Here is a 22,868-nt window from a genome sequence, read left to right as displayed (position 1 = left end):
TACCACTGGACCATCAGGGAAGCCCAGGAAGAAAATGATCTTAATTTTCACTAAACTCTAATTGAAATCCAGCTAAATGTAGGATAACAGACCATTACAATGTTAGCAGTTGCTGTTGGAATCATATATTTCCTTTTTTTGTCCACTCTCCCTGTTGTGTCCCCAACAAGTGATTGAACTTGTGACCTTTGCATTGTAAGCTCAGAGTCCTAACCACCGGACTGCCAGAGAAGTCCCGGGAATCATGTATTTTCAAATCATATTATAGTTGATGCTGCTGCTGCTGCTGCTAAGTCGCTTCAGTCATGTCCAACTCTATGCGACCCCATAGACAGCAGCCCACCAGGCTCCCCCGTCCCTGGGATTCTCCAGGCAAGAATACTGCAGTGGGTTGCCATTTCCTTCTCCAATGCGTCAAAGTGAAAAGTGAAAGTGAACTCGCTCAGTTGTGTCTGACTCTTAGCGACCCCATGGACTGCAGCCTACCAGGCTCCTCTGTCCATGGGAGTTTCCAGGCAAGAGTACTGGAGTGGGGTGCCATTGCCTTCTCCATGCATCCATGTCTAAATATCATTTATGCTCACCTCTTCTTCAAAATTACAATAGTGTTTAGACCTACTACGAGATCTTGTTATTAAATGTGTTAAAAAGAAAACACGTGTAATTATCATAAATTTGGTGTTTTTAGAAATATTTTGCAATCCTCTATTTAATGTGTGAATCAAGAATCATGTGAATTACTATGCCATCATTTGGTGTTTATGGAAATATTTTGTAACCCTGTGTATTTTTGTTGCATTTAAAAGCATTATTCTGCAATGGGATAAATTTAGGAGTATAGGATTAACAGATAGTTATATGTAAAATAGATGAACAGCAAAGATTTACTGTATAGCACAGGAAACTATATTCAATATCTTTCAGTAGCCTATAAAGGAAAAGAATCTGAAATATATGTATGTGTGTGTGTATATATATATGTATGTGTGTGTGTGTGTATATATATATATATAACTAAATTACTTTGCTGTATGCCTGAAACTAACACTGTATTGTAAATAAATATACTTAGTTTACTGATTAATTAATTTTAAAAAATAAATTTAAAAATAATAGCATTGTTCTGAGATGAGGGTCTATAGGCTGTATTCACCAAACTTCAATGTATCTGTGGCATGAAAAGGTAATTTCAGAAGTTCTCTAAAGAGGAAGCAGATGTAGCAGATGATTGTTGCTGTCTAACTGTACTGGGCAGGCAAGTGTCCTAAGCTGTCTAAGCTTCAGTGTCTTTATCTGTAAAATGGGCATAATAATAGTACCTGCCTCAGAGGGTTACAGAGACCAGCCTCACTTGTGAAGATCAGGTGAGAAACTACACACAGATCCCCTAGCTCAGCACTGAGCATGTAGTAAGTGCTCAAAAAATGGCTTTATGGCCAAGACATTCCCTGACAGACAGTAGTTTTGACCATTTCTTTTGGACTCTGGGTTGAGCTCTTTCACGGTTAAGCATGACTTTGTCTTGTTCAGGTTCATCCGGAAACAGGGCCTGGACCGGCTCTTCCTGGAGTGTGATGCCCACATGTGGCGCCTGGGGGACCGGCGGATCCCAGAGGGCATTGCTGTGGATGGGGGCTCAGACTGGTTCCTGCTAAACCGGAAATTTGTAGAGTATGTGACATTCTCCACTGACGATCTGGTGACCAAAATGAAGCAATTCTACTCCTATACTCTGCTTCCTGCCGAGGTGAGTATCTGGGGAAAAATCTCTGAGAAAGGTAGGGTTGGGCTCTAGTCTTTGGAGCAAAGTGGATGCTGAATTTTTGGTGAAGCTACATGGGCATCAATACATTGTCCTCCAAACATCCAGAGGAAGATGGGGAACTGTACCAGCTACCAGGGACCTTACTCTCACAGTAGGGCCCCTGGTCCCATCCAGTCTGGATGGAGGTCATTGTATGGAATAGATGCACAATGCTGCCACCAGCAATCTATACGGTGTCTTTAAAAGTGTAAAGTAAAAAAGGCAGTTATTCCTCAAGACACTCCCATTGGTCATAAAATCATCACAATATACTAATCTTGTTAGAGCAACTTTATTGCCATTTTTAAGAAAATTGCTATTGAAAAAAAATACAAAGCTCTCATACCTACAATGTCAATGGTACCCACAGAGTTGTGCAGTATATAACCTGCACAACTGTATATGCTGGCTTCTTTAGAAACACCCATATCAACATTTGACAGATCCTCCACAGTCACCAATCCTGTAAAAACTTTTCAACACCAAAAATTCCTTTTATAATTTTAAATAGTGTTCTATCATTCCCTGACAAACAGTAGTTTTGGTCTCATCAGTCACACCAGAAATTCCAGTGATCGCCAAACCAGGGCTACTGTTGGGTTTGCTCTACCTCCTGCATTGACAGCTATTGTGGCCAAAGGCTTAGGACTCAACATTTCTTGTTGGCTTTTGCAACTATTTGAAAAGCTCTCAGAAGTCTGTCACCACTTCTCAGACCTCAGGATGGGAAACTGTCTTAGTTCAGGGTGCCAAAACAAGATACAATAGAATGAAGGTACTTCTTATAGTTTTGGAGGCTAGAAGTCCTAGGTCAAGGTGCCAGGGTGGTCAGGTGATCTCTCTCTTCTTGGTTGCAGACTGCCTATTGACAGTTCTCACTGTGTTCTCACATGGCAGAAGGGGTGAGGGAAGGGCACTAATCCCATTTGTGCAGACCCACCCTCATGACAATCACTTCCCAAAGGCCCTACCTCCTAACACCATCACATGAGGGTTAGGGTTTTATCCTATAAGTTTTACGAGGACGCAAACATTCCGTTCATTTCAGAAAGTCCTGTGTATAAGGTTTCAGGCTATTCTGAAACAGCCCCAGCCCCATCTGGAAATGCGTAGGGACTCAGTGCTACAGTGTTGCTCCTGACAACAGCCAGCATCCTTCTTATCAGACCTGGGCAGAGAGATTCCACATTAGTTCCCTGACCTCTAGTTCACTTTCACCCTAATCTCTAACTTCAGAAAACTCCAGTGCTGGCTAAGTTTCTATTGAGCCTGCAACATGTCCAATGAATGGCCCACCATTCCTGGCTGTGCCCCATTTCTGGGCCACTCAGCTTCTGTGTTTCTAGGCCAAACAAGACAATATATCTCATTTGATGGTTTCCACATCCCTCACCAACATCTGGGGCAGGGCCAAGCTCTGAGTAGGGCTGACTGCTGACATAACTCCTAGGGGATGATGGGCTTGTCATCACTGGGTCAGGTTTTGCTATTCTGTATACATGTGAAGTCATCAGCGTTTAATCCTATTTCAGCAAAAATCACTTTTTCTCTCAATCCCAATAACCTCCTCATCCATTATCTTTTCTGTATCATTACAAAAGGACACAGGGCAATCGATAATCGGGTACCTACCCCACTGCTTGATGGAGAATATGTGCCTGTTTGGGCTTTTAGACAATTCAAGCTTAAAATGCAGGTTCACAGACATGTCGTTTAGCATCACAAGAAGGTCAGCTGGGTGGTGTGGATAGAGCCTCATTTTATCCACTCAGCCATTGAGAAGAGACTCTTTGGGACTTTGTTTGATTTAATCAAGGCGTGCATCCCAATGCTGGCTCTCTCTGTCCCACCCACCCTACCCCCTACCCCGCAGTGCACCCAGGCACTTTACATTCCAATGTCTCTATTAGATCCCACCTCCTCCATCCCAGAATTTCTGCCCTGACCTTTTCCCAAACCACCTCTAAGGGATGAATTTAGAAGAAATCTGAAGGCTGTGCCATGAGTTTGCAACAGGCAGACATGTATTCCCCAATAGCTTCCCCTAGGAAGCAGAAAGCAGGGGAAAGCATACCACCCTGGTATCTGAGGTTGTTATATAACAGTGTCCAAATAGAAGTCAGCGTGTGTGTGTGTCTTTCTCTCCCCAGCTCTCTCTTTTTCAGCAGCTCCAACCTTATGTCTCTGCTCTGGTCTCTATTTTCACTCTCAACATTGCCTTTTTCTCAGATTCCTAGGAGACGTTGGCCAAGAGTCTCAGGAATAGGGGGAAATTATGGTGCCTGGTTCAGCACCATGGACAGCGGGAAGCCCCAGAGCACCCCACCTCCTTTCCTCCCTGTGACTAGGGCAGGAGGACATCCATGATTCTGGCCTCCCTCTCCCAGGAGTGAAATTCCAGGGCTTCAGTCTTTGTTCCAAAATATCTCAGACTGAATCCCTTTGGTTTCAGGTCTAGCTGTTTGTAAAATCAAGAATCCTTTGGCTCAGAGTTTTCTAGAAAGTTGTCCCAATTGGTTGGTCTTGTTTTCCTCTGGTCCTCATGTGTTGGCATACCTTGTGCTGTGCTTAGTCACTCAGTTGTGTCCGACTCTTTGCGACCCTGTGGACTTAGCCTGCCAGGCCCCTCTGTCCATGGGGATTCTCCAGGCAAGAATACTGGAATGAGTTGCCATGCCCTCCTCCAGGGGATCTTCCCAACCCAGGGGTCGAACCCAGGTCTCCTGCATTGCAGGTGGATTCTTTACCATCTGAGCCACCAGGGAAGCCCAAGAATATTGGAGTAGGTAGCCTATCCCTTCTCCAGTGGATCTTCCCAACCCAGAAATCGAACCAGGTCTCCTGCATTGCAGGCGGATTCTCTACAAGCTGAGCTACCAGGGAAACCTTTAAGGGACTTTTTCTCTCTGCTGAACAGACAGAGGATGTACTGGCTCATAAGAGATATCTTAAAATCAGCTTCTAGGCTGCTGGGAAGAGACATCTTAGAGAAACAGAGCAGTAACTGCTAAGCAGAATGCCGCTCTGGACAAAACTTCCAGGTTGCTCTGGCTTGGCCTGGATGGGACTAACTCCATTTGCAGAGAGAACAGCTGAGTCTGCAAGAGAGTCCCTTCACTGTCAGGCGGCCCCTGGGAAGGACCCCCACCCCAGCCCATTCGAAGGAGGCTGGGCGAGGTCTCAAGCCAGGCCCTTGTCTCCCCCACAGTCCTTCTTCCACACAGTCCTGGAGAACAGCCCCCACTGCGACACCATGGTGGACAACAACCTGCGCATCACCAACTGGAACCGCAAGCTGGGCTGCAAGTGCCAGTACAAGCACATCGTGGACTGGTGCGGCTGCTCCCCCAACGACTTCAAGCCGCAGGATTTCCACCGCTTCCAGGTGAGCCGCCCGCCCAGCCCGCCTGCCTGTGCCCTCCAGCCAGCATCTGCAGGTGTCCAAGGCAGCCCTGCAGGTCATCACATCCCACACACTCCAGCCCTGGCTGTTGATGATAACCATAACAACATCCACAATAGCCAACACTTACTGATCACTAACACTGTGCAAGGGACCTTCTAACCGCTTGGCCCACATTGACTCATTAACCCCACAACAGCCTTAGAAGAGAGACACACAGATAGATTATCGTTCCATTTTAGAGATAGGGAAACTGAGGTAGAGAGAGATCAAAAACTTTATGCAAGGTCACATAGCCCAACATATCTGTTTTCAAAGGCCGTACTTGCATCCATTTCTCTATGCTGCCTTTTGATCAGAATCTCCTGAAATATTTGTTTAAAATACATTTCTCAGTAAAAACTTGATTGGAGGGCAGAGTTTCTCAACCTCAGCACCCTTGACATTGTGGCTGGATAATTCTGTGTTAGGGTGGAGGGATGTAGGATGTTTAAGCAGCATCCCTGGCCTCCACCCGCTAGATTCCAGAAGCACCCGCCCTCCACTGGTGACAACCAGGATGTCACCGTTTAATGTCCCCATGGGGATCCAGTAGCACCCTGCAGATGTGACAACCAGGAATGTCTTCAGATATCACCAGATATCCACTGGGGGCAAACACTTCCCCAGTCGAGAGCTTCTGATCTCCAGTGAGGCTCAGGAATTTTTATTTTTAATGTAGCAGACTTTGGGAAGTTCTGCTGAGCCGCCGGGTTTGTAAACCACCATGCTCTGTGAACTTAAAGGAGTAACAAGATGAAAACTTCTTGCCATCACAGGTATCTCGGCAGGGCCCAGCAGTTCATGCTTTGGGGAGAGGAGAGGCAGGAGGGTGGCCGTGTCCATCTGCTTCCCATGAGCCCCAAGGGTGCCTTGGACCCCAGACCTGTTCAGGATGACAACCTCTTTCCATCCCATGTGAGCACGCCTCCTGCTCCCTCCAGGCCAGAACCCTGAATTCTTCCTCTTCTTCTCCTCACCATGCCCAGCCTCGGCTGCCCAGAGCACATACAGAAGGCTACACATTCACAGGCCACTCTGAGGTCACTAGAGCTACCACGTGGAGATGATATGCTGCTCCCCAAACCACTAACTTGGGGTGATGGAGGGTGTTAAGGGCAGAGACAACCATGCCAGGCTGATAACCCAACCCAAAGTGTCCTTACTGCCGCACTCTGGCACATAACTGAACCGTCCACGGGAGGACCCAGACTGCCCCCCTGGAGCTTCCAGCCTCTTAGCCCAGCTCCTTGGAGTGTGGTCTGTAGAACAGCAGCATCAGCACCACCAAGGAGCTTGTTAGAGACGCAGAATTTCTGCTGCTCCTGGCCTGCTGAGTCAGAATCTGCATTTTAACAAGATCTCCAGGCAATAGGGAGGCTGTTCTGTTTGAGAAGCATGGGGTTGGGGTCTTCTGTGTCCCAGGCTGTGTGCCAAGTCCTCTGCAGGCGTTGGCTTCACTGGGTAGAAATCATCTCCATTGTTCAGGTGGGGAAACCAAGGCACAGAGGGGGGACTTACTTGTCCATGGACATGCAGTAGTGGAGTGGTAGGGTGGTAGGTCCCATGTGGGTGTTTCCAGGTCCAGACCTGAGCTTTTTCCACCAGACCCTGCTGCCAACCTGATTCCATGCCTGGTGAAATGCAGAATACACAGTGGGTTTTGTCCCTTCATTCATATTCCCTCAAGGTTCCTACCTAACGCCTTTGGCCTGTGTAAGCAGTTGCTGCAATGAATATTCTTTAGGCCTGTTTTTGGTGGCAGACTGAAGGCTACCCGGGGGCCTCCTTAAACCCATGTTAATTGAGGTTGGGTGAACTTGGGTGACATTTTAGCTCCATTGTCTGTGCATAAAGGATCTGCTGAGCAGAAAGGGGTGGCAAGGGGAATATTTGACCTGTTCAAAGGGAGATAAAAAAAAAAAACAATTCCCACTTTCGTGGAGGATCAGCTTTCACCCTCATTGCAAAGGACTTTCATCATTTAGAGCAAGGAGATGGGGCAATTCTTGGGCGCACTGCCCCTCTGGGGCCACTCCAGGGCAGCAGCATTTGTATTCCAGTCCCAGCGTCCTGGGGACATCGTGGTCCCTGATAAAGATGAGCTAACATAGAGACCGAGTCACATGCTCGCAGCTCTTCAATTCACAGCAAACAAAGATCAAGAATATTTCTCAATGTCTAGACTCAAGAAACCGCTGCCTGTAAGGAACTCTGAGTTCTTATGGAAAGAACTCCAAGGACAAGAACTATAAACATAGAAATGTGATTTTTAGGAGCTCCAGGTATGATCAGAGAATCTTGGGAGAAGAAAGGAGGCTGCTTTGCCACTGACTCTGGTGCTCTGCCTCCAGAAAGTGAAGACTTAGAAGTCCCTATAGCAGACTTAAAGACGTAGTGATAACAGTCTCATAATAGCTGCTAACACTGTGTCAGATTCTATGCTAAGTACCCGTATTATTATTGTACCCACTTTAAGGATCAGAAACTTGAGGCCCTGGATGACTTCCCCAAAGATATATACAGCTAGAGTGAGAATTCAAACCCACATGGTCTGGCTCTTTTTAATGCTCCTCTAAGGGAACTGAGCTAACCCCTCCACTGCAGAGAAAGGTTGGGGTAGGTGTCCCAGGTGTCTGTGAAGCAGAGAGCAGATGGGATATTCCAAATATTAACAAAAGTTTTTGTTATTGGGGCTTCAGATTCACTTGACTAGCAGTGTTATCCTAAGATGATATAGTCGATAGAATTTGGGTTTTAGGGTCGTCTGGGTTTGAATGTTATGACTGTGTGTTTGTATATTATCCCTTCCCTTCTCCAAGTTCAGTTTCCTCATCTGTAAAATAGGAATCATAGCACCCACTTTGCAGAGTTATTGAGAGGATTAGAGATAATGACAAAATGCAGTGCTCTGCGTATAGTATATGCTCAGCTTTTATTGTCATTATTGTTGCTGTTAACGCACTGAGGTGAAAACAATACTAGACCTAAATGAAAGTCAAAATTTATGCAAGCTCACAGGCCCCTCAAAGGAAGGGTCTGTGGTTTAGTTGTTTCCACAGCCCTAGACCAGAGGTCAGCAAGCTGCAGCCCCTGGGCTGATCCAGCCCACTCCCTGTTTTTGTAAATGACTTGTTTTTGGAGCACAGCCATGAACCCATTCATTTTCCAGTTTGTCTATGGCTGCTTTCACATTCTGACACCAGAGTTGAGTAGTTGCAAAGCTGGAAATATTTATTATCTGGCATTTTGCTGAAAAGGCTTATTGATCTTGCCCCAGACCATGGTTTAAGACCTGGTAGATAACAAGTGCTCAGGACTCCACTGCTCTAACCCGTGACCCTGGATCTGAATCCTGACTCTCCCGTTACCTTACTGTGTGACCTTAGATAAGTCCCTTTGCCTCTCAGGCACTCAGCCCCCTTGAAAATTTGGTTTACATAAGTAGCCCTCAAACATGTAGCATAATCACCTAGGAGCCTTTTATTTGGATACAGATTCCTAAACCTCATCTTCAGAGATGTTGACTCAGTAGGTCTGGGGAAGGACTCCAGAATCTGACTATTTTAAAGCTGGTTAGGTGACTGATGTGCACCCAGCTCAGATGTCATTTGCCTTGTCTTCACACGCTAGTGAGCAATCACCTTCAAAGCCTGTTAAGAGTACAGGTTTCTAAGCCTCACTTCCAGGGATTCTGACCAATAAATCCAGGGTGTTCCCTCTGAGTCCGTAAGTCAATTATAATGCCCGGGAGACAGTAGGGAGTGGTAGGGACTGTGGTGAGCCACAAGGCCCATACCCATCTAAAGGGACAGACGCTATTCAGCTTTAGCTACGTGTTACAATGCAGGAACATAGGCCTACTGTTGCCAGATCATTTCTTTTTCAAGGGAAGCGGAAAGTTTCCACGAACTCTTCCACTTATAAAATGTTGCCAGTTAATTCAATTTTAAAACATTCTTCTGGACAACTAAAATACTTCTGTAGGAGGTATTTGCCCTAGACCTCCAGCTAAATGGTTTCCGAGATCCCTCCCAGCTATAGCTGGGATCTAAGATGTAATTATTTCACAGATATTTAAATGAAGCTGACTTCCGTGTCCCTCGTTGCTTTCAGTGCTTTACAATATTAACTCATTCAATCCTAAAACCCTGTTGACAGATGAGGAAACTGAGAACAGAGAGGGCAGTAGGTATCAGAACGGTGATGTGGATCCAGACAGGCTGGGACCGCAGAGCTCGCCTCTCCATCCCCACCTCCCCCGTCCCACCGGCTGACTCTGCTCTCTTTATCTCACGAGCACAGCAGACAGCCCGGCCCACCTTCTTTGCCCGCAAGTTTGAAGCTGTGGTGAATCAGGAAATCATCGGGCAGCTGGACTATTACCTGTATGGGAACTACCCCGCGGGCACCCCGGGCCTCCGCTCCTACTGGGAGAACGTCTACGATGAGCCCGAGGGCATCCACAGCCTGAGTGACGTCATGCTGACTTTGTACCACTCCTTCTCGCGCCTGGGTCTCCGCCGGGCGGAGGCGTCGTTGCACGCCCCCGGGGAGAGCAGCTGCAGGTGAGCCGGGAGGGGCGGGGTGACCAGGGACGAGGGACAGCCCTCCTCTGCGGGGGCGCTGCGGCTGCACCCCATGCTTCTCCCTACAAGTCAGCCACGCAGATGTCCCAGCGTTCAGAGCATTTCCTGTCTAAGCCATCGTCATCCTTTTACCTTCTCAGAATAGCAGATCTAATATTTACCTACTTATTTCCTTTCTGTGGACTCATTCTTTTTTAAAAAAAAATTATTTATTTGGCTGTACCGGGTCTTAGTTGCGGCATGCATTATCTTTTAATTGTGGCATGTGGGATCTGGGCTTCCCTGGTGGCTCAGACAGTAAAGGATCTGCCTTCAATGTAGATTCGATCGCTGGGTGGACAAGATCCCCTGGAGAAGGGAATGGCTACCCACTCCAGTATTCTGGCCTGGAGAATTCCATGGATAGAGGAGCCTGGTGGGCTACAGTACATGGGGTCACAAAGAGTTGGAGACGACCGAGTGACTAACACACACACACACACACACACACACACACACACGCAGGATCTAGTTCCACCAGGGATCAAACCCAGGCCCCCTGCATTGGAAGCATGGAGTCTTAACCACTGGACCACCAGGGAAGTCCTGTCTTTTGTAGACTCATTCTTTAGCCTAAATATACACATTTTAGAAGAAAGCGTTATGTCGCCATATTAGATAGTTCTGTTTGTTTTAAATGGAAAGTAATCATGAAAATACAGAACATTTTTTTTTTACTTTTCGTTTTAGAAAATGTCAGATATATACTAAATGGAGAGAAAAATGAAATCCCATCTCCCATTGCCAGCTCTAGTGATTACCGACTCCCAGCCAATGCAGTTTCATCTCTGCCTTCACCCGCCTTCCCCCTCCTCCCAGATCAGTTTGATTGAAGCCAATCCCAGAAACATTTTATGTGTCTCTGAAAATTGACTCCTTCTTAAAACATGACCATACTATCATTGTCAGACCTGAAAACATAACCAGTAACATCATGGAAGGCAGAACCATTATTTAAAACGTTCACGTAACCTTTAGAATCATCTCATCCACCACTGGTGGGTACTAGTTGATACTTCAGGAAAGAATGTTCTAGAATATATGGAAAGAAGAGGGAAGGTGGGGAAAGGATTCAACATCACCCCCACCTCCCCTGCCTTTCCCTAAGCCTACCAAACCCTTTTAATTTGGGGCTGCTTCTCTAACTCTTCAGCAATATGCGTTGCAGATACTTCATAATTGCAAGGATTACGTGTCCTGTTTCTTTAGCTCAGCATTGTAATATTAGCCCCGCCTCTCCTTGCTCCTCTGCAGCTTCCATAATGGTAATGACCCTTTTTAATGCCGCTGGTATTCCATTGAGTAGAAATTCCAGAGTTTGCTTAATCCAGCCCTTTCCTGTTGCCATTGTTCTGATGAATATCTTTTTGCAGAAAGCCTTTTTTTTTCGTTCTCCTTTCTGATTATTTCCTGAGGATGGACTCCCAGAAGTGCTTTCAACAACTCTCCTTCTCTTTCTTGTTCTGCCTCCGCCGCCTCCTCCCACCTTCCTCTTTAAACAACAAAGAAAAAATTATTAGCATCAGTCTTTCTCCTCTGAGCCTTCTACGTGTCCCTCCTTGCCCTGCTCTTCCTTCCTCTCAAGAACGGAAGGGGGACAGGAAAGGAACTATTTTGTTCTGCAAAACTCTGAAAACATGGAAGGTTTTCCTGCCTGGGGCCCCATGCAGGTCAGCTGAGTTTCCACATGCCTGCAACAGTTTTCCCCTCAGCCTTCTCTCTCCTCTACCTGCAGGTCCTGATTTAGTTTAAAAGAAGACCAGAATGGGTTAGAAACCCAGAACCTGCCATTTGAACTCCACTCTTACTAGCTATTGACCTTGGACAAGTCTTGAACCTCCCTGAGCCTCAGTTTCCTCATCTGTAAAATGGGAATAATAATAAGCCTTACAGCATAAGGTGTTGTTAGGTTTAAAGGGGATAATCCTCCAAAACTACTTTATTAGTCATGTATTATTATTATCATTATCCCCATTTTAACAGTATGTTATATATGAAGTGCTTTAGTAAATGTTTACGCCATTGTTGGTATCTTAGTTGCCAGTATTCTTAAGCTGCAGCTGTGTGAGCTACTTGCTCTATCCCTGGTCATATGAACTGTTCATCAGTTCCTCTGTGCTGTCCTTTGTTGACTGTCCCCCCTGTCCCCACTCAGTCTATCTTTTCCTAGGCTTCCAGGGTCATCTCAGGTGCCGTATCCTCTGTGAAGCTTGCTAAGAGCTTCCCCAATAGCCCACCCCCCACCTTTCTTCATTTGAAAGCAGATTTTCCTTCAACACTCCCATTGCTAGTAGCAGCAGTGCCTCAGGTCAAGGTCATCAGTGAGATCAAGGTCATCAATGAATGTCTTTTCCTCCCTGCTAGTCCAGGGGCAGAATCCCTGTCCCAGGAGCCAGAGTATATGGCCCCAGTAGATGACACAGTGCCTGGTGCTTGGAAGGCAAATATCGTTTCAAGAGTAGTTTTAATCCCAGGTTTCATAGCATTTGTAAGGTAAATAATCTTAGATGAAATTTTGAAAGACACCTCCAAGTGATTTATGATTGCTGAAATTTTCTTCTGGTATTTGTTTTGGGATTAAGCAAGCCATCAAGTTGCCTCAGGCCTGGAATCCTTTGGCTTCTACTTCATTTTTTATTATAATGGAACCCTTGTGCCTTGCTGTGGGCAAAGCCGATACATGTATTAATACAAGCCTAAAAATAAATCAGGACAAAGGACCCTTATCCCAAAAGGCAAAAGAGAGTAAATTCCTACCCCTGAGCTATCTGGGGAAAAAAGTGTAAACTTTATTTCAAAAATCTCATTTTCTCTGGACATTTCATGCAAATTTTGGCTTTCTAGTCTATAGTATACCCTTTCATAAAAAATAATGTTTATTGAATTTTTTTCTCATTAGAAGATAACATTTATTCATTGCAGAAAATTTCAAAATGGCAGATGGAGAGAACAGGAAAGTAAAAGTTTGCTTGAGAGTCCCATTTAAGATAAGGATGTCAGTGTTTTATTACGGGTCCTCAAATTCAAATGTGGTCTAGGGCCAGGCAGGAAGCATGTGTCCTTAGTTAAGGATGGACTGATCCTATGGACCAGGGGCCCCCAGGGTCCCGGTGCTGAATTCCAGCACATCCTTGCCCTGTGGGAATGTACACTTGGAGCCGCCAATCACATCTCCTGATTTTGTCAGACAAATTAGAAATCCACATTTTTGTGTGAGCTTCCCAAATTTTTTAATGCCCACCTCATTTAAATAAGAAATAAAAACACCTTTGGGCCAAGCAAATGTACCAGAGGCATCGTTTAAGTTCTATTGTATTGCATCCGGCAGCTTCTATTGCATCTTGTTACAACTCTCCTCTCAGTTCTAATTACTTAATTACCATATACAGTCTAGAGGCGGTACCAGTGGACTTTGTGTTCAGTCCTGGTTGCAGGTTCCCTAGATGTATCTTAGAAGCAAAGGGTTCAAGAGAACATCCTTCTAGAATCTTCACTCAAGCCTTAAGTATCGACTGAGCATCTACCATGTGGCAGGCTCTGTGTTAGGCACTGGGCACTCAGCCATGACCCAGACAGACCAGGCCCCAAGCTCAAGGCCCTCCCATTCTAGTGTGAAGACAGGAAGTACCCCAGCTCACAGCAACAAGAACCAAAGTCTCTAAAGACAGATGCTCTGCTGAGAATGAAGATAAGCTCGAGTAACAGCAGTGAGTTGGTGACTTAAGATTGAGCAGTCAAGGAAGATCTCTCTGAGATGGTAACATTTAGCCAAAATGTTAAGACAGAGCCCACCATGCAATCAGTAGAGGAAAAGAGCATCCCCAGCAGAGAGAATGTCCCGTGCAAAGGCCCTTGGCTAGAAATGAGCTTAGGGTGTTCAGGACTTGAAGATAAGATCCACATGGCTAGAAGGTGGTGAATTAGGACAAAGGGAAACAAAATGAGACTAGAGAAAGGGGCAGGACCTTGCAAACCAGGTAAGGAGTTTGGGTTTTATCCAAGCATAAGCAGAGCCCCTTGTGTTATTTAAGGAAGGGATGACAGATATGGCTACTCCGAGAATCCGTTACAGCAGACAAAAGTAGGAGGACGATAAGTAAGGCAGCTCCAGCAAAGGTCCAGGTAAGACATGATGGTGGCTTGGACCAGGATGCTGGCCATGCATAGGACAATAGAGAATGGATTCAGGTGGAGAAAACAGGATTTCTTGGAAGAAGGAACATGAGCAACTCCTGGATTTCTTGACCATTGCTTATTTACCTGACCCCTTAGCAGCATCCCATACAACTGACTGCCCCCTTCTGGAAACACTTGCTTCTTTTGACTTCCATGGTAATAATTTCTCCTGCTTTTCTTCAACTTTCACTAGTCTACCCACCTTACAGAACAAGCACTGACAGTGTATTATTTATCCGTTGCAATAATGTCATGTAACAAACAAGCCCCAAGTAGGTGTTTTGAAACGAAAAGCATTTACAGAGCCTTCAAGCTTGCAGGTGAGCTGAGCAGTGTTCCTGGGCTCCATTGTCATCTCTCCCGCTTCTGTTGCCAGGGGCGGGTCAGGAGGGAGGCTCTGTTGCTCTTGGCTGGGAGTTGGTGTATCTAGGATGGCTTCGGCTGGAATACCTGGGGTGGCTCGGCTCTGCTCCAGACATCTCATCTTCCCACGCGTTAGCCCACCTGTGCTCTCACAGTGATCACAGAGGAGCAAGAGAGGGGACAGAAAATGTGCAAGGCTACCTGGGATCCTGGCTCAGAACTGGCATGATACCTCATCTTCTGCTGGCCAAAGCAGATTTGAGAAGGGGGAATAGACTCACCTCACTTGGAAACCCACCAAGTCACGTGGGAAAGAGACAGAAGTGACAATTTGGGGACATCAATGCAGGCAACCCCAGGACACTTTCACAGCACCATCTATGCTGTCTCCACAAGGAGACATTTAAGTTTAAATTAACTCAAATTTAAAATGCAGTCCCTCGATTACACCAGCCGCATGTCAAGAGCTCAGTTGTCAGCAGTGGTTAGGGTGACTGGGCTGGACGGTGCAGATGTAGAACATTCCATCATGGCAGCAAGTTCTGCAGCACAGTCCCGAGGGAGGGTTTTCGGCTTCCAAAGTCCAGACCCAAGTGGACCTGTGACCACCGGGAATGTGTAGTGAGCAGTCTGAAGACGGTGCAGGTTTTTTTTCTCAGCGCCCTGGAGGCATCTGATAACAAGGCAGTGATTTCAGGAGACGCATAACACAGGAAGGCAGCTTCCCTGTTATAATCAGATATAAAGACTTAAACTCCAGGGCAGGACCAGAGGAAAAGAAGGCTGAGGAGGACAGTGATTTGTGGAATGCTGGAACCACAAGCATCCTCTAAGTGCCCTGCACCTTACACAGTGCAAAAGCCGGAGCTTTTCATTTTACAGCGAGGAAGGACAAAGATCTAGGCTTGTTCACGCTTATCCTTCCTTCTCGATCTGCTCTCCTCCCTCCTCTGGGCATCTCTGTTTAACTTCCCTGCCCCTTTCAGCCAGAAGCCTTTGTGGATCAAAGACCCGCATCTTAAAACAAGCTATTTGTCTATATATGTATTTATCTCAGATTGGCAATACTTTTTAAGGATCATACCCAGTGCATTGGTGAAAAGGACAGTGAGAGTGTAAATCGAAACAACCTTTCTGATAAACTTAGACAGCAGACATCAAGAGCCTCTTGGAGATTAGAGAGAGAGAAAGATGTTTCCCAAAACATTTTTGCTCAAGGATGCTTACTGCAGCATTGTTTAGAATGGCAAAAAATTAGAAACCAGTTGAACACTCAATGATGGGGAACTTTCTCTGTTATAAAACCATACTTTGGTATTAGTTCCATTTTTGGTATAGTTCCATGTCACGGTATTACATACACTGGAATAATGTATACACACACAAAAAAATCATGTTTTCAGAGACTATTCAAAGATATGATAATGATCAGGAAATACTATGAAGCAAAACCAGGATAGAGCCAGGGTGTATGTTATGATCCCAGCTATGAATTTATGTAAATATGTGCATAGAAAATAAGGCTGAAAGGATATATGTCATGATGACATTGTTTGCACACCATTGTCGCTTCTCAGTACCCAGCACCAGAGGATCACTGAATATATCTGTGAATTGACATCATCTATCCCTGATGCTGGGAAAGATTGAAGGCAAAAGGACAATGGGACAGCAGAGGATGAGATAGATAGCATCACTGACCCAGTGGACATGAACTTGAGCAAACTCTGGGAGATAGTTGAGGACAGGGAAGTCTGGCATGCTGCAGTCCATGGGGTTGCAAAGAGTTGGACACAACTTGTTAGTTAGTTGTTGTTAGCAACTGAACAACAACAACATGGAAGAAGCATCCAAAGTAGCCACTTTTATTTTCATAATTGTGCTTTCATACAGTCAGTATGTTTTATACTTATGATCAGCAGAAAAGTTATTGTTAATAGTTATTGAGATCCTACAAACACGGGGGGCAGCTTTCAGAAATACGGTGAGCTTTGTATAAAGTGGGGGTTCTCTTAGGAACAGGATCGGCCTGATGGGTGAGGAGCCCCATTGTGAGCGACACACATCCAGTCCTGACCCGTGAGCTCGCGTGAGCCTGTGCATGTCTTTCAGGTACTATCCAATGGGCCACCCAGCCTCTGTCCACCTCTACTTCCTTGCTGACCGTTTCCAGGGCTTTCTGATCAAGCATCACGCTACAAATCTGGCCGTGAGCAAACTCGAGACCCTGGAGACGTGGGTAATGCCGAAGAAGGTCTTCAAGATTGCCAGCCCACCCAGCGACTTTGGGAGGCTTCAGTTTTCCGAGGTAGGAGGCCAAAGACATTGCCTCTGGCTGCACCGTTGCTGGGTCCTATTCCTGCTCTGACACTTGTAGTTGGAAATGGAGGAGACGGTGCCTTGAAGGGCCCCAAAGATAAGTTCACCCTGTGCCTGGAGAAGGTCCAGGGTGGTCAGTATCAGTGCACCAACCAACCTGGAGCCTTGGTATATCTTTATAGTAGAACTTCTATTCCTTTTCACTTTTTACCCTATTAGTGATTCCTCCTAATCCTGTGTTAGTACTAAACCAATAACAAGCCAGTTTCCTAATGAAGTTGTGGTGTTAGTCCCATCTTACAGATTAGACAACTGAGGCCTATGGAGAGTCAAGAATTTTCTGGATCATAGCTATGAAGCAGAAGAGCTCAACACTGAATCCAGGTCACCTGCACCACAAATCCCATGCTTAATTGAGCTTTTGTCTCCCCAGTTCCTAGAATAGGGTTTAACTCAGAGTAATCACCAGATCAGTCGTTGAATGGATGAGTGGTTGGATGCGTGCATGCATAGAGGGTTGGACAGAGGTGTCAGTAGATGGAGAGATGGTCTGATGCATGGATGCATGGATCCATGAAACTCAGCTCCTACCTCCCAGGACTGCATCAGCTTTTAGTTATTTTTCTGCCTTGGGAGATGGATCCATCTAGCACCTCCCTTATAATATCAACACCATCTTGAGACCTGAAAGGCGCTATGTAATCTGGCCTCTGTCTGCTTCTCCAATCTCACCCAGGACCCACTGTCTTTCCCACTCACTCTTCCTGCATCTTTGTCCGTATGCCAAGTTCTTTCCTGCCTCAAGCTTGTCACACACTGATCTCCTGCCCAGAATACTTTCCCCCAGGTTTTTACCTTTTTCCTTTGGTCATTCTCATCTTAAATCAAATGGTGCACCTTCAGAGAAGCCTGCCATGCCCACCCACTTTTGTCACAAGTTTTCATCCAGTACATCCCTATTTTATGTTTCTTAGCATTTATCATCTCAAATGACCTTGTTGATTTCTCTGATCACTTCGTGATTGTCTGCAAAAGAGCAGAGACTGCAGCACTCGCTCGCTGCTGTATCCTCAGCACACAGAAGTGGACACAGCCTTTGTAGATGCGAATAGGATTTCTGAATGAGTGAGTGTTTGTGCTTGGGTAGTGATGCTGGTGGGAAGGGGAGGCATGGCCAAGCTTGTTGAGCGTTGCTCACCCAAAACCCCAGCACCTGATTTCTGCCTTGTTAGCAAGTAGCTAAAGAGATGGTCCATCCCTGGAGTTCAGCATTCTCAGTGAGCATAGCTGCTGGGTTAGGGGCGAAAAGTCTGACTATACAGTATGGAGAATCTTGCAAGCCCGGAGTGGGGTAGGAGGAAGCATCTGACCTGCTTACATTTTCCAGCCCCTGTGGCCCTGCCTGGCCAACCTGGGCCTGACTGGATGGGCACTGCACAGGCAGGGGTGGAGATTTCTTGTTAAGCTACCATTTTCTTTCTTTTAAAAGATGTGTGTATTTATTTAGCTGTAGTGGGTCTTTTTGTTGCAGTGCTCAGACTTCTCATTGTGGTGGCTTATCTTCTTGCAGAGCAGGGGCTCCAGGGCACACGGGCTTCAGTAGTTGAGGCTCAGGAGCTCTAGAGCACCAGCTCCGTAGTTGTGGCACATGGGCTTAGCTGCTCCACTGCAATGAGGGATCTTCCTGGACAAGGTATCAAACAAGTGCCCCCTTGTATTGCAAGGCAGGTTCTTAACCACTGGACCACCAGGGAAACCCCAAGCCACCATTTTCAATTAAGGCTCCAAATGGATTGGCTGGATCCGAGCTCCATGGGAGCCCGCTTCATAAATTACTGGTGTCAAGGAGCAATTAGATGCTGCCCCAGTTGGATTCTGTGCTGGGGGCCCAAGCAGCCGATTGAAGACATTAATGTCCCATTAAGGAGATGGATGCCTGGTCACTGGGCTCTCCCTGTTTATCAGCCTGCTGGTGGGTAACTGGGCACTTCTGGCAGTGACAGATGTTGGCCACTCCATGGCTAGTGATTAGTGAGGGCTTGTGCTATAGCTTTAGTACCTTGGGTGTGGGAACCACCTGGATCTCTGGCACAGGAACAGCATGGGGTGAAGGGAGCCTTGAAACTTGTGTCATGAATTTTTTTCTTGGTTTTAAGGTAAATGGTGTAAAATTGGACTAGAAGGAGGGAATGAAGTACAGGGCCACTTTGTGGGCTGTTGAGAATCTCCATCAGGTCACACGGTCCTGGGGCTTTGCATAGGGACTGGTTCGCACACTCCATCCCTGGGAGTCCCATGCCCACGGCATAGAGGAAGGATGCTCCTTCCATCAGCAGGCAGCCCCCGAGTGCCTATGATGTGTGAGGGTGGGAGGGGCAGTGATGAACTGAACAGACCAGATCCTTGTTGTCGTGGCATTGCTGTTTACTGGGGCAGCCAGCCAGTGATTGAGCAAATAAGTGAACGAAAGCATTCCAGTTAATGACAAGGATTATAAAGAAAATAAGACTTCATCCATGTTTTCTGAGGGCTTGACAGGCTGGTGGGACAGCTTTCTGTTACCAAAACAAACTTGGGTCCACTCGCCCACACTCAGTAAAGCTGGCCTATTGACATAGGGTTGTGGTGAAGAAAAGTGTGGTGTTTATTGCAGGCGCCAAGCAAGGAGACCAGGCAGCTAGTGTTCAAAAGGTCCAAACTCCCTGATAGCTTTCAGGGAAAGTTTTTTAAAGACAGGGTGAGGGCACTTGTGGGGTACATGACCAGCTCATGGATGTTCTTCTGATTGGTTGGTGGTGAGGTAATCAGGAGTCAATGTCATCAACCTTCTGGTTCCAACGGTTCTGGGCTCTCTGTGCTTGTGGGCAGCCTACAGTTAACTTCTTCCACTTGCTGGAGATTTCAGTGTCTGCGAAAAGGCTAGAGGATATGGCTCAGAATATTATCTATTGTCCTTGAGGAGGAACTAAAAGATCCTTGAGTTCATTTAATGGCTAAACTATTATTATTTTGTCTCACTTGACTGTTTTCCTTTCTTTCCGCATTTTCTCACACCTCTGATTAAATTCATTCTTTAAAGCTTGAAGAAGGCCTTGGAGGCTGAAGTTTTTTTTATAGACAAGATGCAGGTGAAGGACCTGGGGGATCTGTCCTGAGAAGGCCCATAGGGTCTTGCTGGGTTACATGTTGATGGAGGAGTCATTCAGGAAGGCATTTCTAATGAGATAACTTCAGAGTTGAAACCTGTAAAGGAGTCAGTGGTAGGGAGACCTGGAACACTCTGGGATCATCCACGAGAAGAGCATGTGCAAAGGTCCTGAGGCCCCAGGAAGGAGCTTGGCATGGCCAGTGAGCAGGAGGAAGGTCTCAGGAGGACAGGGTACAGAGCATGAGGGGTTTCACAGGCCGTGGAAAGAAGTTTAAATTGCATTTTAGGTGCAGTGGGAAAGAAGTCTTGGTGGGCTTGAAGCTGGGGAGCAATATATTGAGCTTGAACTTCAATACATACTTAAATTTGAGTAATTGATCACTTGATGGTGAATGGCAGTGGACTTCCACAGTGAAGTCAGGTGAGATCTTGAGCCACAGACATGTGATAGCAATGGGACCCCTCCTGGGCAGCCCTACATCCCCTTGTGCTGAAGGTAGCAGCTGACTTCCTCCTCCTCCTCTCCTAGATTTAGGACAAATTGAAGTTTCCCACTGTCAGCTGCTCTACAACTCTTCCACATGGGTTACTTAGTTATAAAACTCAAACTTAAGAGAATTGCTCACCCCCATTTCTTTGGGGGATAGTCCCCTAATTGGCCATAAATCCCTCTGTTAAGTAGGACCCCAAAGTGGTTTTGTGATCATTAATCTATTTGTCCATATTCTTAGCCCCTAATCATTCATGTTGTAGATAGATGATGGATGGTTTGACAGAGAGAGATTGAGAACCTACTGTGTGCTCAGCACTGTTTTAGGCACTAGTGATATCTTGGTGAACAAGCCAGATGTGGTCCCTGCCTTCATGCAGTTGACAGTTTTGAGCTGTGGAGAGAGGCGTGTCAATTAGAATGTGATACTGCACTAAATAACTGCATAAATAAAAAGCTAAGCTTAGACAAGAATGTCAGGGGTGCCTGTAATCAAGGCAGGCTTCCCGGTAGTGGTGACACCTGGGCTGAGAGCTGGATAATGAGCTGGCTAGGAGGAGAGTGGGGAAGGAAAAAAGACCCAGCCCAAGAGAGGGCCAGGCACAGACACAAGATCAGGGGGTGAGAGAGCCCTTCTGGCAGAGGCGCTGAGAGTGTTCCAGGGTGGCCTGGACAGGGGGGAGTGGAGGAGGAGAGAGGGACATAGATGAAGCTGGAGTTGGATCAAAAAGGACCAGACCTTGCAGGTCAGGACAGGAGGAGAGACTAATGAACAACGGGGAGGAACTGGAAAGGATTGTATGGAGGGAAGTTGCAGAATGGGACATCTCTAGAAAAATCTCTGTGACTCTGGGGCCTAGCTTGCATCCTGCTCGCTCATTCATTTATTCCTTCAATAGGCAGTGTTGTTCTCACTCCTCCTGTGTTCCAGCCACTGTGCTAGGCTCCAGGGGTCCTCAGGAGGAGCAGTCCCTGCTCATCCTCTGAGAGATCGGCTGCTACTATTCATGACTCCCTCTGCTGCCCTGAGGACAGCTCCTCGAGGTCAGTCTTGGCCTAAAGACAGAAACCTGAAGCAGACTGTGGGCCCGTGATTGTGTATTACAACCACCCCTGGTAGGTGGTAGTTGCCCGACACAAATGTGTTGGATAAATGAATGAATGAATGAATAAGTGGGTGAGTGAATAGGAGGCAATACACAGAAGGGTGAATAAGAACCCAGCCCCTGGGCCCAGACTTCCTGGGTCCCCCTTACTGACCAGAGCAAGTCATCTGACTCCTCTGAACCTCAGAGCATTTCCTCATGTGTGAAGTGACGATAAGATCAAGGGTTCCCCCTCGATGGAGGTGGGAATGTTAGCTAAATCAATGCACCCATGCCCTTAGCAGTAAGTCTGGCACACCTGAAGCTCTGGGTAAATATTAGCCATGGAGCCCTGTGTCTCAAGAATGGGTATAATAACTCATGGCAGGAACAACAAAAAGTAAACCAGCTCATGTTTGCACTGCACGTGTGAAGTCTGCGCAGGGTGTAGACATGTTTACCCACATCTGTACCACCACCACCATCCCCTGCACGTGCACACACACACACACACACACACACACACACACCAGATATGCTGCTCATGGAAGGACTGCAGAAGCAGTACAGGCCTTGTAGTGTGCTCATCACCTGCTACCATGTACGCACATGCTGTGTCTTCAGAACAATATACTAAACCTCCTGGAGGAGAGAAGACCCCCTAATTTCATCTGACTTGAAATAGTAGCAGAGCTCAGTATCAGGGATCTATGTCATTAATTCATTTTTTGCCATGTTATTCATGCATACATTCACTAGGTGATTGATGAAGCATTGACTGTGTACCAAGCACAGTGCTGGGCACCAAAAGTCAGCAGGGGGGCAGTCACAGGGATTTGAGCAATGAGAGATCATATCACTAGGTTGTTCTGGATACTGGGTGGGGAATAAATTGGAGTCCCCAAAAGGGGAAAGATGGAAGCCAAGAGCAGATTTCTAGGGTCAAAGCCATACACACACCCCACTGACTGGCAGGAAGGATGGATCATACAGCCATCACCCCCCATAGGGTCTAGCTCAGGATGCTTTGGGGAAGCCCAAACTGTCTCTTCCTTGGAAAGCCATCTGAACTCCTGCATATGATAGGTGATGCTGAAGGACCCTCCTTTTTCCTAGCTTATGACAGGGCAGATCCAAATCCTGAGCTCCACTCTTGTTCATAGTGATTGCTCTAAAAAGAGGCACGTGATCTGGAAAGCCAGTGACCAAAGTGGAAATCAGCTGCACTTGTTGAGTGGCATGAGTTTTGTTTCCTTGGAATGGCCTGCAAGTGGGCATTCATTCATTCCATGTACACACCATGAACCAGACACAGGAGGCCCAAAGGAAATGGACCACAGGCCCACTATCCTTCAGACTAGATCCAAATCTCAGATCTCCTGCCACTGCCTGTCCAGCCTTAAGTTACTGAGC

General features: G+C 46.5%; 1 protein-coding gene across 1 annotated transcript in view; it reads left to right on the top strand.

Annotated features, from left to right (window-relative positions):
* XYLT1 (xylosyltransferase 1) overlaps positions 1 to 22,868 on the top strand; it is a 340,665-nt gene that overhangs the window by 304,431 nt on the left and 13,366 nt on the right. The window contains exons 7-10 of the mRNA XM_081556246.1: positions 1,531 to 1,747; positions 5,013 to 5,189; positions 9,552 to 9,814; positions 16,526 to 16,721. Of these exons, the coding sequence (XP_081412372.1) occupies positions 1,531 to 1,747; positions 5,013 to 5,189; positions 9,552 to 9,814; positions 16,526 to 16,721 (853 nt within the window). The remainder of the gene's footprint in view (positions 1 to 1,530; positions 1,748 to 5,012; positions 5,190 to 9,551; positions 9,815 to 16,525; positions 16,722 to 22,868) is intronic.

The sequence above is a fragment of the Giraffa tippelskirchi genome, chromosome 13 (assembly GCF_054371585.1).
Source record: "Giraffa tippelskirchi isolate mGirTip1 chromosome 13, T2T-mGirTip1v1.2.pri, whole genome shotgun sequence".
NCBI lineage: Eukaryota > Metazoa > Chordata > Mammalia > Artiodactyla > Giraffidae > Giraffa > Giraffa tippelskirchi.
Note: the sequence above shows the minus strand (reverse complement) of the source record. Positions and strands in the feature narration are given on the sequence as shown.